General features: G+C 40.8%; 1 protein-coding gene across 1 annotated transcript in view; it reads left to right on the top strand.

The window, feature by feature from the left end:
- Window positions 1-16,507, top strand: part of B3GAT2 (beta-1,3-glucuronyltransferase 2) — a 272,339-nt gene that overhangs the window by 184,976 nt on the left and 70,856 nt on the right. The window contains exon 2 of the mRNA XM_044290201.1: window positions 8,016-8,160. Coding sequence (XP_044146136.1) covers window positions 8,016-8,160 — 145 coding nt within the window. The remainder of the gene's footprint in view (window positions 1-8,015; window positions 8,161-16,507) is intronic.

The following is a 16,507-nucleotide window of genomic DNA, read 5'->3' as shown; positions in this document are numbered from 1 at the left end:
ACTTTTTATATCCACTGTATATTGTGACACAGTAAAGGGAATTGCATGTGGATGCAGGTATTTTCCTCCCAGTGTGTGCTGCTGGACTAATTAGCAGTCAAGTAAGGTCAAACACCGGACTGTATCGCAGGTGCTGGTCCGGGTTTTTGTTAATACCTAGCTGCCTTTAAAAGACAGCTGGATTCATGCAAAGGGGATCTCTGTATTGGGATCTGAGGCTTGTGCCGGGGTGGAGGGCTAAGACCCATGTGATGGGAAACAGGCCGACTAAAGCCTGCTGCTTGACTCTTGTTGGAAGAACAGGCCCCATGGTGTGAACTGACAGCAATACTGCAAGATGATTTTTTGCTTGAAAGAGAACTTTCTAACGTGTCAATAAACATTGAACTTTTGGTTTACAAACTGGTTGGTGCCATCTATACTGCATCCGCTTATCCTGTTTACCAGAGTGAATCCCCACAATATATATTTGTAACGGCACCCCAGGCATAAAAGGGGGTAAAAGCTGTTTAAGAGATATTCCCTTTCCAGATGCAAAGGCAGCTACTAAAGACACCAATCTCCCGAACTGGAAACCATATGAATGCTGCATACAGCTGAATAGGAAAAACCATAAGAAAGGTTTACACTCCTAGCAGTCGAACCGGAGCAGCATACAATCCGCCCAAGAACGAGTCCAAGCTCTGTGTTGAGGTTAAAGCAGTGGACAGCCAGAACTGTGTATTTATTGTTCTTATATACACATTCTTACACATTAGTACCACCCACAGGGTTTTGTAAAACAACCAGTAACCCCATACAATACAATCACTCCAACACAAAATCCTCCCCTCTGCCTTTGATACAATTACCTTACACAATGGGTTAATGTAATTATCACAGGTAGGAGAATACACCGTTTTACACAATGTCTTCTGTCCTGGAGACAATTGGGAAGTAATCCAATTTATCTCCAAGGGCAGAGGCAAAACTCTATTAGCCACATGGTAGCAAAAGACAATAAAATACATAAAAATATTTAACTGTGCAGCTATTGTATAAAACATAGACATTTAACATATCCCTAGATAGCTCAGGTCTGAGCGCATATTATTAGGTGAATGGCACTCAGACTAAAGGAATACAGTAGAATCGCCCTGGAGCCAAAGTCTTTCACATAGTCTTTTGTTATTCGAATGGACTCTATGGCATAGCTATCTGGGGTATCACTGTGCAAATAGGGCAAGTAGCAAATGACCCGGCTTTCATGTCTTTGCAGGGGAAAATCAAGCGTTTCAACATGGGGCCATAGTCTAAAGGAAGCAGGCGGGCAACCAGGCTTCTCCAATGCAATGTGACGAGATTGGTCTCATCACAATATATATATCATTATTTACTACTTACACTACCCAGAGTCATGGACATGCCATAAATGGTTCTTTTAACATCATGTTTGCCACTGATATCTCATTTCACTATCAGGTGTATTGGGCAACTGGATTTTTTTTTAGCTATAATATTCCCCTTTTATTTTAAAGCAAAATTGCTAGTGTTGGGCAAGCATGCTCGGCCGAATATCGTGTGTACTCGAGCGCGATGCTCGAGTCAGTGTATTTAAATCTAATTTAGCCTCTATTTCTAAAAAATGTTTCTTGCAGGATTCGAAATCAAAAGCTTCTACATTACAGCCAAGAATGTTAACCACTACACTATACAGGTGAAACTCGAAAAATTTGAATATCGTGCAAAAATCCATTTATTTCAGTAATGCAAATTAAAAGGAAATGCATTAATACAGCTTAAAATTAGAATTTTGTGAAAAGGTTCAATATTCTAGACTAAAAAGTGTCACACTCTAGTCAGCTAATTAATCCATACCTGTAAGCCATAATCATCCAAATTATACCAAATAAAGGCTTGAAATATCTCATATATTAGTTTCACCCTTTAAGTTGCATTACTGAAATAAATTAACTTTGCACAATACTCTAATTTCTTAAGTTTCACCTGTAGCGCTGCATGGCCAGTTGCAGAAGTAGTTATTTTTTATTTTATTTTTTTAAGTAACTGGCCATGCAGCTCTATAGTGTAGTGGTTAACATTCCAAGCTGTAATGTAGAAGATTGTGAGTTAGAATCCCATCAGAAATTGAGGCTAAATTTAATTTAAACATATATATAAGTTTTTAGTCATAATATATTTACATATATTATTATATATTTGGAATGTATCATATATTATAATATATGTAAATATATTATGGCTAAAATATCAGTAGTAGTTTCCCACATATTATGCATTCATATATATCAGAAGTATGATTTTATATATATATATATATATATATATATATATATATACTTTTGCAAATACCGCAGCAGCACACTCAGATGGTGTGTACTGGGTGCAATTCCTCCAGGAATGCCGGCTTCTCCTCCACTGTATATATATCCCAAAGAACGAGGCAGCATTCCAGATTGGCGTGAAAGGGTGAAGACCCCAAACTTTAATTTCCCAGCAACGTTTCGGCCTACTCAATGAGGCCTTTGTCAAGCTTGACAATGTGGAGTGCTGCCTCGTTATTTGGGATATATCAAACAAATAAAGTAGCAGCACACCACTAAATGCACTAAGACTGAGTGAACAGTTGAATGTGTGAACAGGGTCAAATACATGACGCCAATACTTACTGCAAAGCAGTGAAGAAGCTCTTAGCGCATCTTATTGATGGTCTGGTAGGTGGGCTCGACATATTTTTGATCAATAATAAGTGCTAAGAGCTTCCTCACTGCTTTGCAGTAAGTATTGGCGTCATGTATTTGACCCTGTTCACACATTCACCTGTTCACTCAGTCTTAGTGCATTTAGTGGTGTGCTACTACTTTATTTGTTTGCTGTATTATTGCCGGGTAGCTTGCACCTGCGATTTGTCTCAGGAGGGCCTGTTCCGTTTTTTTGCTTATATATATACAGACGTGGACAAAATTGTTGGTACCCTTTGGTCAATGAAAGAAAAAGTCACAATGGTCACAGAAATAACTTTAATCTGACAAAAGTAATAATAAATTAAAATTCTATAAATGTTAACCAATGAAAGTCAGACATTGTTTTTCAACCATGCTTCAACAGAATTATGTAAAAAAATAAACTCATGAAACAGGCATGGACAAAAATGATGGTACCCCTAACTTAATATTTTGTTGCGCAACCTTTTGAGGCAATCACTGCAATCAAACGCTTCCTGTAACTGTCAATGAGACATCTGCACCTCTCAGCAGGTATTTTGGCCCACTCCTCATGAGCAAACTGCTCCAGTTGTGTCCGGTTTGAAGGGTGCCTTTTCCAGACTGCATGTTTCAGCTCCTTCCAAAGATGCTCAATAGGATTGAGGTCAGGGCTCATAGAAGGCCACTTTAGAATAGTCCAATTTTTTCCTCTTAGCCATTCTTGGGTGTTTTTAGCGGTGTGTTTTGGGTCATTGTCCTGTTGCAAGACCCATGACCTGCGACTGAGACCAAGCTTTCTGACACTGGCTAGTACATTTCTCTCTAGAATTCCTTGATAGTCTTGAGATTTCATTGTACCCTGCACAGATTCAAGACACCCTGTGCCAGACGCAGCAAAGCAGCCCCAGAACATAACAGAGCCTCCTCCATGTTTCACAGTAGGGACAGTGTTCTTTTCTTGATATGCTTCATTTTTTCGTCTGTGAACATACAGCTGATGTGCCTTGGCAAAAACTTCGATTTTTGTCTCATCTGTCCACAGGACATTCTCCCAGAAGCTTTGTGGCTTGTCAACATGTAGTTTGGCATATTCCAGTCTTGCTTTTTTATGATTCGTTTTCAACAATGGTGTCCTCCTTGGTCGTCTCCCATGTAGTCCACTTTGGCTCAAACAACGACGGATGGTGCGATCTGACACTGATGTTCCTTGAGCATGAAGTTCACCTTGAATCTCTTTAGAAGTCTTTCTAGGCTCTTTTGTTACCATTCGGATTATCCGTCTCTTAGATTTGTCATCAATTTTCCTCCTGCGGCCACGTCCAGGGAGGTTGGCTACAGTCCCATGGATCTTAAACTTATGAATAATATGTGCAACTGTACTCACAGGAACATCTAGTTGCTTGGAGATGGTCTTATAGCCTTTACCTTTAACATGCTTGTCTATAATTTTCTTTCTGATCTCTTGAGACAGCTCTTTCCTTTGCTTCCTCTGGTCCATGTCGAGTGTGGTACACACCATATCACCAAACAACACAGTGATTACCTGGAGCCATATATATAGGCCCAATGGCTGATTACAAGGTTGTAGACACCTGTGATGCTAATTAGTGGACACACCTTGAATTAACATGTCCCTTTGGTCACATTATGTTCTGTGTTTTCTAGGGGTACCATCATTTTTGTCCATGCCTGTTTCATGAGTTTATTTTTTTACATAATTCTGTTGAAGCATGGTTGAAAAACAATGTCTGACTTTCATTGGTTAACATTTATAGAATTTTAATTTATTATTACTTTTGTCAGATTAAAGTTATTTCTGTGACCATTGTGACTTTTTCTTTCATTGACCAAAGGGTACCAACAATTTTGTCCACGTCTGTGTATATATATATATATATATATATATATATATATACAGTACAGACCAAAAGTTTGGACACACCTTCTCATTCAAAGAGTTTTCTTTATTTTCATGACTATGAAAATTGTAGATTCACACTGTAGGCATCAAAACTATTAATTAGGGCTGTTTCACACTTGCGTTCCTTTGTTCCGGCATAGAGTTCCGTCGTCGGGGCTCTATGCCGGAAGAATCCTGATCAGGATTATCGCCATGCATTCTGAATGGAGATAAATCCGTTCAGGATGCATCAGGATGTCTTCAGTTCAGGACCGGAACGTTTTTTGGCTGGAGAAAATATCGCAGCATGCTGCGCTTTTAGCTCCGGCCAAAAATCCTGAACACTTGCCGCAAGGTCGGATCCGGAATTAATGCCCATTGAAAACCACTAATCCGGATCCGGCCTTAAGCTAAACGTCGTTTCGGGGCATTACCGACTTTTAGCTTTTTCTGAATGGTTACCATGGCTGCCAGGACGCTAAAGTCCTGTTTGCCATGGTAAAGTGTAGTGGGGAGCGAGGGAGCAGTATACTTACCGTCCGCGCGGCTCCCGGGGCGCTTCAGAGTGACGTCAGGGCGCCCCCACGCGCATGGATGACGTGATCGCATGGCACGTCATCCAAGCGCATGGGGCGTTCTGACGTCATTCTGGAGCGCCCCGGGAGCCGCACGGACGGTAAGTATACTACTCCCCACTACTAATATGGCAACCAGGACTTTAATAGCGTCCTGGCTGCCATAGTAACACTAAACGCATTTTGAAGACGGATCTGTCTTCAAATGCTTTCAGTTCACTTGCGTTTTTCTGCGTGTAATTCCGGCAAATGGAGTACACAACGGATCCGGACAACGCAAGTGTGAAAGAGGCCTTAACACATGTGGAATTATATACATAACAAAAAAGTGTGAAACAACTGAAAATATGTCATATTCTAGGTTCTTCAAAGTAGCCACCTTTTGCTTTGATTACTGCTTTGCACACTCTTGGCATTCTCTTGATGAGCTTCAAGAGGTAGTCACCTGAAATGGTCTTCCAACAGTCTTGAAGGAGTTCCCAGAGATGCTTAGCATTTGTTGGCCCTTTTGCCTTCACTCTGCGGTCCAGCTCACCCCAAACCATCTCGATTGGGTTCAGGTCCAGTGACTGTGGAGGCCAGGTCATCTGGCGCAGCAACCCATCACTCTCCTTCATGGTCAAATAGCCCTTACACAGCCTGAAGGTGTGTTTGGGGTTTTTGTGCTGTTGAAAAATAAATGATGGTCCAACTAAACGCAAACCGGATGGAATAGCATGCCGCTGCAAGATGCTGTGGTAGCCATGCTGGTTCAGTATGCCTTCAATTTTGAATAAATCCCCAACAGTGTCACCAGCAAAGCACCCCCACACCATCACACCTCCTCCTCCATGCTTCAGGGTGGGAACCAGGCATGTAGAGTCCATCGTTCACCTTTTCTGCGTTGCACAAAGACACGGTGGTTGGGATCAAAGATCTCAAATTTGGACTCATTAGACCAAAGCACAGATTTCCACTGGTCTAATGTCCATTCCTTGTGTTCTTTAGCCCAAACAAGTCTCTTCTGCTTGTTGCCTGTCCTTAGCAGTGGTTTCCTAGCAGATATTCTACCATGATTCACACAGTCTCCTCTTAACAGTTGTTCTAGAGATGTGTCTGCTGCTAGAACTCTGTGTGGCATTGACCTGGTCTCTAATCTGAGCTGCTGTTAACCTGCAATGTCTGAGGCTGGTGACTCAGATGAACTTATCCTCCGCAGCAGAGGTGACTCTTGGTCTTCCTTTCCTGTGGCGGTCCGCATGTGAGCCAGTTTCTTTGTAGCGCTTGATGGTTTTTGTGACTGCACTTGGGGACACTTTCAAAGTTTTCCCAATTTTTTGGACTGACTGACCTTCATTTCTTAGAGTAATGATGGCCACTCGTTTTTCTTTACTTAGCTGCTTTTTTCTTGCCATAATACAACTTCTAACAGTCTATTCAGTAGGACTATCAGCTGTGCATCCGCCTGACTTCTCCACAACGCAACTGATGGTCCCAACCCCATTTATAAGGCAAGAAATCCACTTATTAAACCTGACAGGGCACACCAGAGAAGTGAAAACCATTTCAGGTGACTACCTCTTGAAGCTCATCAAGAGAATGCCAAGAGTGTGCAAAGCAGTAATCAAAGCAAAAGGTGGCTACTTTGAAGAACCTAGGATATGACATATTTTCAGTTGTTTCACACTTTTTTGTTATGTATATAATTCCGCATGTGTTAATTCATAGTTTTGATGCCTTCAGTGTGAATCTACAATTTTCATAGTCATGAAAATAAAGAAAACTCTTTGAATGAGAAGGTGTGTCCAAACTTTTGGTCTGTACTGTATATATATATATATATATATATATATATATTTTATATAAAATTTAGCCTATATTTCTGAAAAGATTTGAACTTAGAACCTTCTACATTACAGCCCAGAATGTTAACCACTACACTATAGAGCTGCATGGCCAGTTACTTAAATAAAAAGACTTCTGCTGTATAGGAATACTAAATACTAGGAAGTATTCCTACAAGTGAAACGCAAAAAATTAGAATATCGTTAATAAGTTAATTTATTTCAGTAATGCAACTTAAAAGGTGAAACTAACATATGAAATAGACTCATTACATATAAAGCGAGATATTTCAAGCCTTTATTTGTTATAATTTGGATGATTATGGCTTACAGCTTATGAAACCCCAAAGTCACAATTGTGAGGCCCCCTTTGCTCACGGGGTATGGATTAATTAGCTGCCTAGAGTGTGACACTTTGAGCCTAGAATATTGAACCTTTTCAAAAAATTCGAATTTTAACCTGCATTAATGCAATTCCTTTTAATTTGCATTACTGAAATAAATGAACTTTTGGACGATATAAAAAAATGTGAGTTTCACCTGTATACAGCAGAAGTCTTTTTCTTTGTTTTTTATAAGTAATTGGTCATGCAGCTCTATAGTGTAGTAGTTAACATTATTGGCTGTAATGTAGAAGGTTGTGAGTTTGAATCCCGCATGAAACTTTTCAGAAATAGAGGCTAAATTAGATTTAAATACACTGGGGTGTCCCCAAGCACTGACTCCCTATATGGACATAGCTATATATGGAGTCAGAGCAGGGACTCCTAAGCCGAACTAGAGTCCCGACACCCTCCCCTCTTCAGAGCAGGGGGTGCCTGGTTTAATGCTTGGGTTCTTCCATTGTGCTCGGGTGCTCTGTAGAGCACCCGAGCATCGGGAAGTGTTCTACTCGTGCACTTTGGTGCTCGACCAACACTAAAAATTGGCCATTCATCTAAAAAATGCATGTTCATTTTTTAACAATGAAACCATTATTTTATTCATATCATATTCATATTTCTTCTTACAGATGCGCACAACTCAGAAAGTCTCAGTATGGCCAGTGGGCCTTGTTGGTGGGCGACGGTATGAACGTCCCGTTGTTGAAAATGGAAAAGTTGTGGGTTGGTACACTGGATGGCGAGCAGACAGACCTTTTGCCATTGACATGGCAGGTAAGCTACATATGGGAAAGTTTATAAACTGTAATGCATGCAGCCACACTAATCACACATCACTGTCTAACACCGAGCTTTGCTGCTTCCTGTTCCCCTTTGGACAAGAAGTGTGACGTCCCTTCAACATGCACATCACTGCTGTAGGCCAATCAATAGCCTCAGTGGTGATACAAGAGGAATGACATGAGCGATGACAGCAGCCATGAGCCATTCCTGCATTGTCACAAATGAGGTCATTGGCCCATAGCAGTGACATGCATGTTGTCGTGACATCACACTTGTGATCCAGTGGAGACCAAAAATGGCAGAGAATGCAAGCTCATCGTTGAACTCTTTGAACTAGTGAGCACTGTGCCTGGCCGAGTGAAATGTCTTTTGCCCTCTTATCCTGCACCATCAGTTGCACTCTGATTCAATGGATGGGATTGCAGCTAGGTCTGATCTCAACCATTTAACCGCTTAGATCCTGTAGTCTATGTTGAGAGCAGTGTCTAAGCAGTTAGATAGAGCCTCCCTCTGCCACCCCAACAGCACCCCAGTAAAATAATTGCAGAGTGCCAATGGGTTTCCATGGTAACCAGGTGTCTAATAAGGCAGACCAAATCTGCCAGTTTAGGACCCCTGCCATAGGCCCCAATGGCCAAAACAGCTTTATTTGAAATGAATTAATAGTATGAACATATTTACTGAACACTTATAGTTTTCTTCTAGCAAACTACTGTACTGCATGTTTGGAATTTAGTACAGAACCTTAGTTTTATATTCAGTAGAATCAGCACAATGCAGCTGTTTTCAAGGTTGACAATGGGAGAAAGATTTCAGTCTATCACAGATAGATGCTATTTGATTTCTGTTATAAGCATTGATGTATCAAAAGAATGTACTGGATGTGATATTGGGGGGCACTATACCTGCTTGAACAGTGCAGGTTAACCTCTCATATTCTACATAGCCACGTGGCTCTGCTTGAGAGAGGATCTGTGAACAGGTTCCAAGTACAATCGGCTTTGACTCTCATCCATTCAGCCTACTGTGTATACAGTTAGGTCCATATATATTTGCACAGAGACAACATTTTTCAAATTTTTGTTCTGTACATTGCCACAATGGATTTTAAACAAAACAATTCAGATGCAGTTGAAGTTCAGACTTCCAGTTTTGATTCAGTGGGTTGAACAAAATGATTGCATAAAAATGTGAGGAACTAAAGTATTTTTTAAACTCAATCCTTTCATTTCAGGGGCTCAAAAGTAATTGGACAAATTAAATAATTGTAAATAAAATGTTAATTTCTAATATAGTATGTCTCTGAAAACCCCAGAATTCATCCGGCTGCTTCGGTCCTGTGTCACATCATCAATAAACACTTGGGACCCAGTGCCACTGGCAGCCATGCATGCCCAAGCCATCACACTGCCTCCGCCATGTTTTACAGATGATGTGGTATGCTTTGGACCATGAGCTGTACCATGCCTTTGCCAGCAAAGTCCAATCTAGCCTTTTTATTCTTGAGGCCTATGAGCAGCTTGCACCGTGCAGTGAACCCTCTGTATTTCCTTTCATGCAGTCTTCTCTTTATGGTAGATTTGGATATTGATACGCCTATGTCCTGGAGAATGTTGTTCACTTGGTTGGCTGTTGTGAAGGGGTTTCTCTTCACCATGGTAATTATTCTGCGATCATCCACCACTGTTGTCTTCCGTGGGTGTCCAGGTCTTTTTGCATTGTTGAGGTCTCCAGTGCTTTCTTTCTCAGGATGTACCAAACTGTAGATTTTGCCACTCCTAATAGTGTAGCAATTTCTCGGATGTTTTTTTTTTTTTTCTTTCTGTTTTCGCAGATGAAGGATGGCTTGTTTCACCTGCATGGAGAGCTCCTTTGACCGCATGTTTACTTCTCAGCAAAATCTTCAAAATGCAAGCACCACACCTCAAATCAACTCCAGGCCTTTTATGTGCTTATATGTACAGCCTTTGAGTCAATTGTCCAATTACTTTTGGTCCCTTTAAAAACAGGGTGCCACATGTAAAGGAACTGAAACTCCTGAACCCTTCATCCAATTTTAATGTGGATACCCTCAAATGAAAGCTAAAAGTCTGGACTTTATGTTCATGTCCATTATATAACTATAACTTGAATATGTTTTAGTAAACAGGTAAAACAAATATGGTGTCAGTGTCCAAATATATATGGACCTAACTGTATACTTCATATTTTTATTATCTTTTGTTCTATTAAAGGGGTTGTGCCATAAACTACTTTTCACTGTACTTATTTTCATCAAGTACTTTAGTTCCCATTCCTCCTTGGATTGTTTATTTTTCAAATTTTGTTTAAATTTACCTTATTTGTCATTTTCTGGTTTGTCATGTGACTGCTGTACCATCATGCCATAGGGTAATGGGATGTGTGTGCGCAGATCATGTGACACTAACCAGTTCATTTTCTACATCCTTGTATTCAAAATGCTCTGCATGGCTGTATTTGTAGGCTGATAAGTTTAGAATAAGGCAGTTTTGATAAATGGTGGTATTTGGGGAAAGTTATATAGCAGCGATATCTGTTGGGGAGGATACATTTATATTAGTGGCACAACCCCTTTAACATTTATTTTTAGCACTGGCACATTATTAACTGCATCAAGAGCCACCACAGGCAGAGAACATATCCACTGGCCTACTGTCTGCAAATGTACTCTTGTAAGGAAACCTTTGTTGTCTTGACTGGTACTACTTTCACTGGCAGACCATGACAGCCATCAATTCAAAGGGTTGTTTCCTGTATGTTTGACATGCAGTTCCATCACCATATAGCAGTCCCTACATTGGCTATATTAGAATATACACATTTATGGTTCTATTCAGAATTAATGCTACGAGACAAGTGCTTTACTCATCTGCCTTAAGTTAGAGGGAAGCCTTGAGGCGAGAAGATGGAAGGATTCTAATAATATACAGCGCTATTCTGATGTTTTATATAGCTAAGTCCCATGTACAGTACCTTGCCTGTCAGTATTGGATTATATAATAAAATGAACATGTATGTGGTAGTATATCAAATAACTAGAACAGTTTAATATCAGACTTCTGAAACTATAGCTCATCAGATTCATCATTTAGCTTTTCCTCCACCTATAAACATCATGATACACTAAATCTTGTGCTAGTTCATTTCATAATATAGCTTTATAGGAATCAGAGATTATTTTTTTTATGATAAGTGTTTAAATCCCATAACAACTCTTTCATTCTCTATGGAAATATTATACAATTCTAGCTACTTGCTTACTGCATATAGCTTTATACTGTATAGGTCCTATTGAACGCAATGTTATATATGTATGCAGTAAACAACTAAGCAGTCCTAGTGGTAAACTGCTAGAATGCTGTCTTTTTGCAGGGGATTTTGATCTCTATATTATAAAAAATAAAATAAAAATCTACAACCACTTTAGGCCTAACAAGAAGTAAAGATGTTACCTGGAATCATACAGAAAACTACATAAAACTGTAAGCTATACCAAATAAGCATAAACCAAGCAATGTTTGTTACATGAGTAGAGGTGCAGTATAATTGTTGTAATTTAACAGGTAAGATGTGCATTATATGGGTCAAACCACTCTTCCCTGTGCCCAAGATCTGCTAGAATAAACAGTAATCAAGTTTGAGGTTTATTACTTGTTTTTGGTTCATTAAAAAAAATCTATTCTTTTAATGACCGACCTGTCTATCATTGAAAAATGCCATGAAGGAAACACTAGTGAGCAAACACAACACCACAGAAAATGAGATTTATAATGTTGGTAGCCATGCACCTATTCTGCCATTTTTACAGCCTCCCCCCCCCCCCCCTTCCCCAAAAACTGCAAGTGCAAATTCATGTCTTTAAGGACCCTTACAGTGGACATAGAAGGTGGAGGGGCATCCAATACTGTACATTTTTGCAACAAATATTGTACCTACTTTTAGTATTGGCTGCACCTGGTATTACAGTTTTCTTCAGTGAATGCCACTGAGCTGTAATACCAGGTACAGTGGCTACTAAAAGTACAATGCAGTTCCTGATCAACAGTGAAGAGGTGCAGCACCTTCAAACAGCTGATCAACAGTAGTGCAGAGTTGGAATCCCACCAATCTTAGGCTACTTTCACACTAGCGTTAATGTTTTACTGTATTGAAATCCGTCATAAAGTCTCAATACCGGGGGGGGGGGAACGCTTCCATTTTGTCCCCATTCATTGTCAATGGGGACAAAACGTAACTGAACAAAATGTAATGCTCCAAAATACACTCTGTTCTTATACAGGAGAACAAAACGCAGCATGCTGCAGTTTTCTTTCCATCAAGGGAAGCAGAGCAAGACGATTGTGTCTCAGATTGTGTCAGATAAAACGTCTTGACTTGCATTGTGGGCCATGATGGATCCGTTTTCTCTGACACAATAGAAAACGGATCCGTCCCCCATTGTCTTTCAATGGAGTTCATGTCGGATCCGTCTTGGGTATGTTAAAGGGGTTGCTGCACTTTGTTTTAACTGATGATCTATCCTCTGGATAGATCATCAGCTTCTGATCGGCGGGGGTCTGACACCTGGGACCCCCGCCGATCAGCTGTTTGAGAAGACAGCGGCCCTCCAGCAGCGCCACGGCCTTCTCACTGTTTACCACTGGCCGAGTGACGTCATGACTAGTATCAACTAGCATGGGCGGGGCTAAGCTCTGTTGCCTTCTCAAACAGCCACTGCCTTCTCAAACAGCTGATCGGTGGGGGTCCCAGGTGTCGGACCCCCGCCGATCAGAAGCTGATGATCTATCCAGAGGATAGATCATCAGTTTAAACAAAGTGCAGCAACCATTAAATACATATAAACAAAACTATAGTGGCCAATATGGGGGAACCGCCCAAGCCCCAAACACTGTAGCGTGTTTCTCATTGGGCGAGCAGTCCCACCACATATGGACCACAGAAATACAGTGGCAAGTATGGGGGAGCTGCTCAAACCCCAAACACTGTAGCGTGTTTCTCATTGGGGGAGCAGTCCCACCGCATGTGGACCGCAGCAAACGACCATCCCAAGCAAATAATGCATACAAAGGAGGACGCCAGCGCGGTCCACATGCACCACAAAAGCATACTACACAGACTGGAGCATTGTGCGGATGAAAATACAATTATATAAATCACTGAAAAAAAAAGTGCAGCAACCCCTTTAAAGATAATACAAATGGATCCATTCATAACGGATGCAGATGGTTGTATTATGAGTAACGGAAGTGTTTTTGCTGAACCCTGCCGGATCCAGTAAAAACACTAGTGTGAAAGTAGCCTAATATTGATGACGCATCTTAAAGGGGTTTTGTCACTTCAGCAAGTGGCATTTATCATGTAGAGAAAGTTAATACAACCACTTACTAATGTATTGTGATTGTCCATATTGCCTTCTTTGCTGGCTGGATTCATTTTTCCATTACATTATACATTGCCCATTTCCATGGTTACGACCACCCTGAAATCCATCAACGATGGCCATGCTTGTACACTATAGGATAAAATGCCAGCCTCTCTGGTGGCCGGGACCGTGGGAGCTCACATACTGTAGGCTGGTGCTTTTTTATATAGTGTGCAAGCACGGCCACCACTGATGGATTGCAGGTGGTCAAATCCATGGATACGAGCAGTGTATAATGTGATGGAAAAATGAATCAAACAGCTAGGAGAGCGCTAGAGCCCGTCCATCAGAGCCGGTGACATCACCGGGAACACTGCCGGGCTGAAGTGTGTTATTATAAACAAAACAAGCCCTAAAACAAGCCGTTGCTCTGCACGATCCATGAAATGCTCCGATGCTCATAACTGGGGGCTGCCACTGATAGGTGGACTACTATACTCCTCAGGTGGATTGGAATTTGAATGACAGAGGTAGCAATCATAGGGGTTGTCCATGTTATTTGTTTAAAGGCAGTGAAGGTATTAATATAAAAAAATATTATACCAGTCCTGAACCCCCTCTGCGCCAGCAGTGCCAGTCTGATGATTGCAGCAGTAGCATGCCTCTATACTGCATGTGACCACTGCAGCCAATCACTGATGTCAGCAGTCTTGTACCATACACTAAGACCAGACATTGGCCATAGCGATCATATGCAGTGATTGGCCATGTAATCAATGCATCAAAAAACATGATACATGGCTGTAGCAGGGTCAGGGTCAGATGATTAGGTCAGGTGACCAGAAGTTTGCCCGTGCGATCGCGAAATGATGGAACCCTGGGGATGAGAACTGGGAAGTGTCCGCTTTAGGGCGGATGTGTGCAAGCTGGAGAGAGGTAACGTCAGGGTGCATGCGCAGTGGGGATTGAAGGACGCCAGATGTTACATGTTTTTCGGTGGGAAATCTGATAATGAGAATCCTGGGAGATATTCCCGCAGCATGTGACATGGTATGAGAATGCTATGAATAGTTGTATAAAGGTGAAAACTTGCTATTAAGAAGGAGGAGGGGTTAATGTAGGTGGGGAAACGTGTAACCTATGAGAGACATTGTGTAAGTATTTAAGTGTTCATTTTGGTGGTATTGTATTGTGAGCTTGATAAAGAACGGATAGGTCGAAACGTTGCTGTTTTCTGTGCAAATAAACTTTAGAAGATAAAGAATCATTGACGTGCCATGGCTTTATACTATCGTTTGAACTTTGCCGGGACTTGACGCTGCAGGCACCGCCACAGATTGGATCAGCTGGTAGTGTCCAGTGAGTAGTGCTGTCTTATTGCCATATTGTAGCCAGGGGAAGGTTTGGAATGGCAGTGCTAGAGAGGCAGGTATTCGGAATGATCAGTATAAGGCTACATGCACACGAACGTTGTTTGTTTCTGTGTCCGTTCCGGTTTTTTTTGCGGATAGGATGCGGACCCATTTATTTCAATGGGTCCACAAAAAATTCGGACAGCACACAGCAAAAAAAAATAAAACATGTCCTATTCTTGTCTATTTTAGGCATTGTAACAATGGATTTGCAACAAAAAAACTGATGGCATATGGATGACATCCGGGTTTTTTTTTTTGGCAGATCCGCAATTTGCTGACCGCAAAACACATAAGGTCGTGTGCATGTAGCCTAACTTTTATTATATTCAAAATATATATATATATATAATTAAACGGGCATTCCATACCTTTATATCAGGCAGTTGACCCCCTATATGCAGTAGAATGGCATAGCCCATGTAACAGCCCTGTGTAATGTATCCATGGACTAGCTGAAACATGGCGTCAGTCATGTGACACTGTTCACATCATATAATCCCTGACATTCAGAAGAAACAGTGTTACATAGCATACATTTGTACATTTGATGGGTCAGCACACATGACTAGTGAGGGAATAATGATTTTTTGTTATTGTTATTACAGTAAATACATTACTGTGTGTATTTACATGGCTGCCTGTCTCCAGGTGATTTGTGAAATGGTCAACTGTCTCTAGGTGAGTTTTAAAATGGCTGCCTGTCTCTAGGAGATGTCATGTTAATAAACACACAGATCTGTTTCTACACAGACAGTGAAAGACATGATGAGACGATGCTGCAGGTAGCAATGCTGTTATGTGTTTCTGCTCAATAAACTACTATTCACCTGTAAGTACCTGGACAGTTACAGGATGCCATGTCCATGATACTTGTGAGGGTTACATGACAGTTCACCTGACTAACACCATGTTTAGTCCTATCCAACTCTCCTATGAATGCATTTTACAGAACTAAAATGGACCATACTTTCTTTTTCTTTACGGAGAGGCTGCTGTATGTATATAACAAAGGTCTGCAAGCCAAATGTTAGATAGAAGTATATTAGAAAATTGTTCAACATCCTGTTCTCTAAAGAAATAAATCCATTCATTAAAACCAGAATACTCCTTTAATTTGGACAATTCCATTAAAAACACACCCTGTGTGCTGCCCTATTAACTTAATGCACCATTCTAATACAGTTACTACTAGAACAAAGCGCTACATTAACAGCATAGTGCGCCATGGCACGCACATTAATAGCATAGGGCAGTGGTTGTATGTTTGTGTCTGTGTGTGCGTGTGTGATAGGAAACTAGATTGTCTGAAGTGATCAGTGACTCTGTCATACACAATATAAAGGACACAGGAAATTTCACTGCATTTTAGGTGAAATTGTATTGTATGCAGAATATATCTTTTATTTGATCATCTTTATCAAAGTCACTCTTCCAACTAAATAATGAAGTGGACTTTTCTTATTCCAAACCTTGTCCTCTATCTACTGGATAATAGGTGATTTCTAGAAGAACTGACCATGGTCCTGAAATATTTCCGCTG

The sequence above is a fragment of the Bufo gargarizans genome, chromosome 4, assembly GCF_014858855.1.
Source record: "Bufo gargarizans isolate SCDJY-AF-19 chromosome 4, ASM1485885v1, whole genome shotgun sequence".
NCBI lineage: Eukaryota > Metazoa > Chordata > Amphibia > Anura > Bufonidae > Bufo > Bufo gargarizans.
The sequence above is the reverse complement of the archived record's forward strand: the minus strand, read 5'-3'. Positions and strand labels throughout refer to the sequence as shown.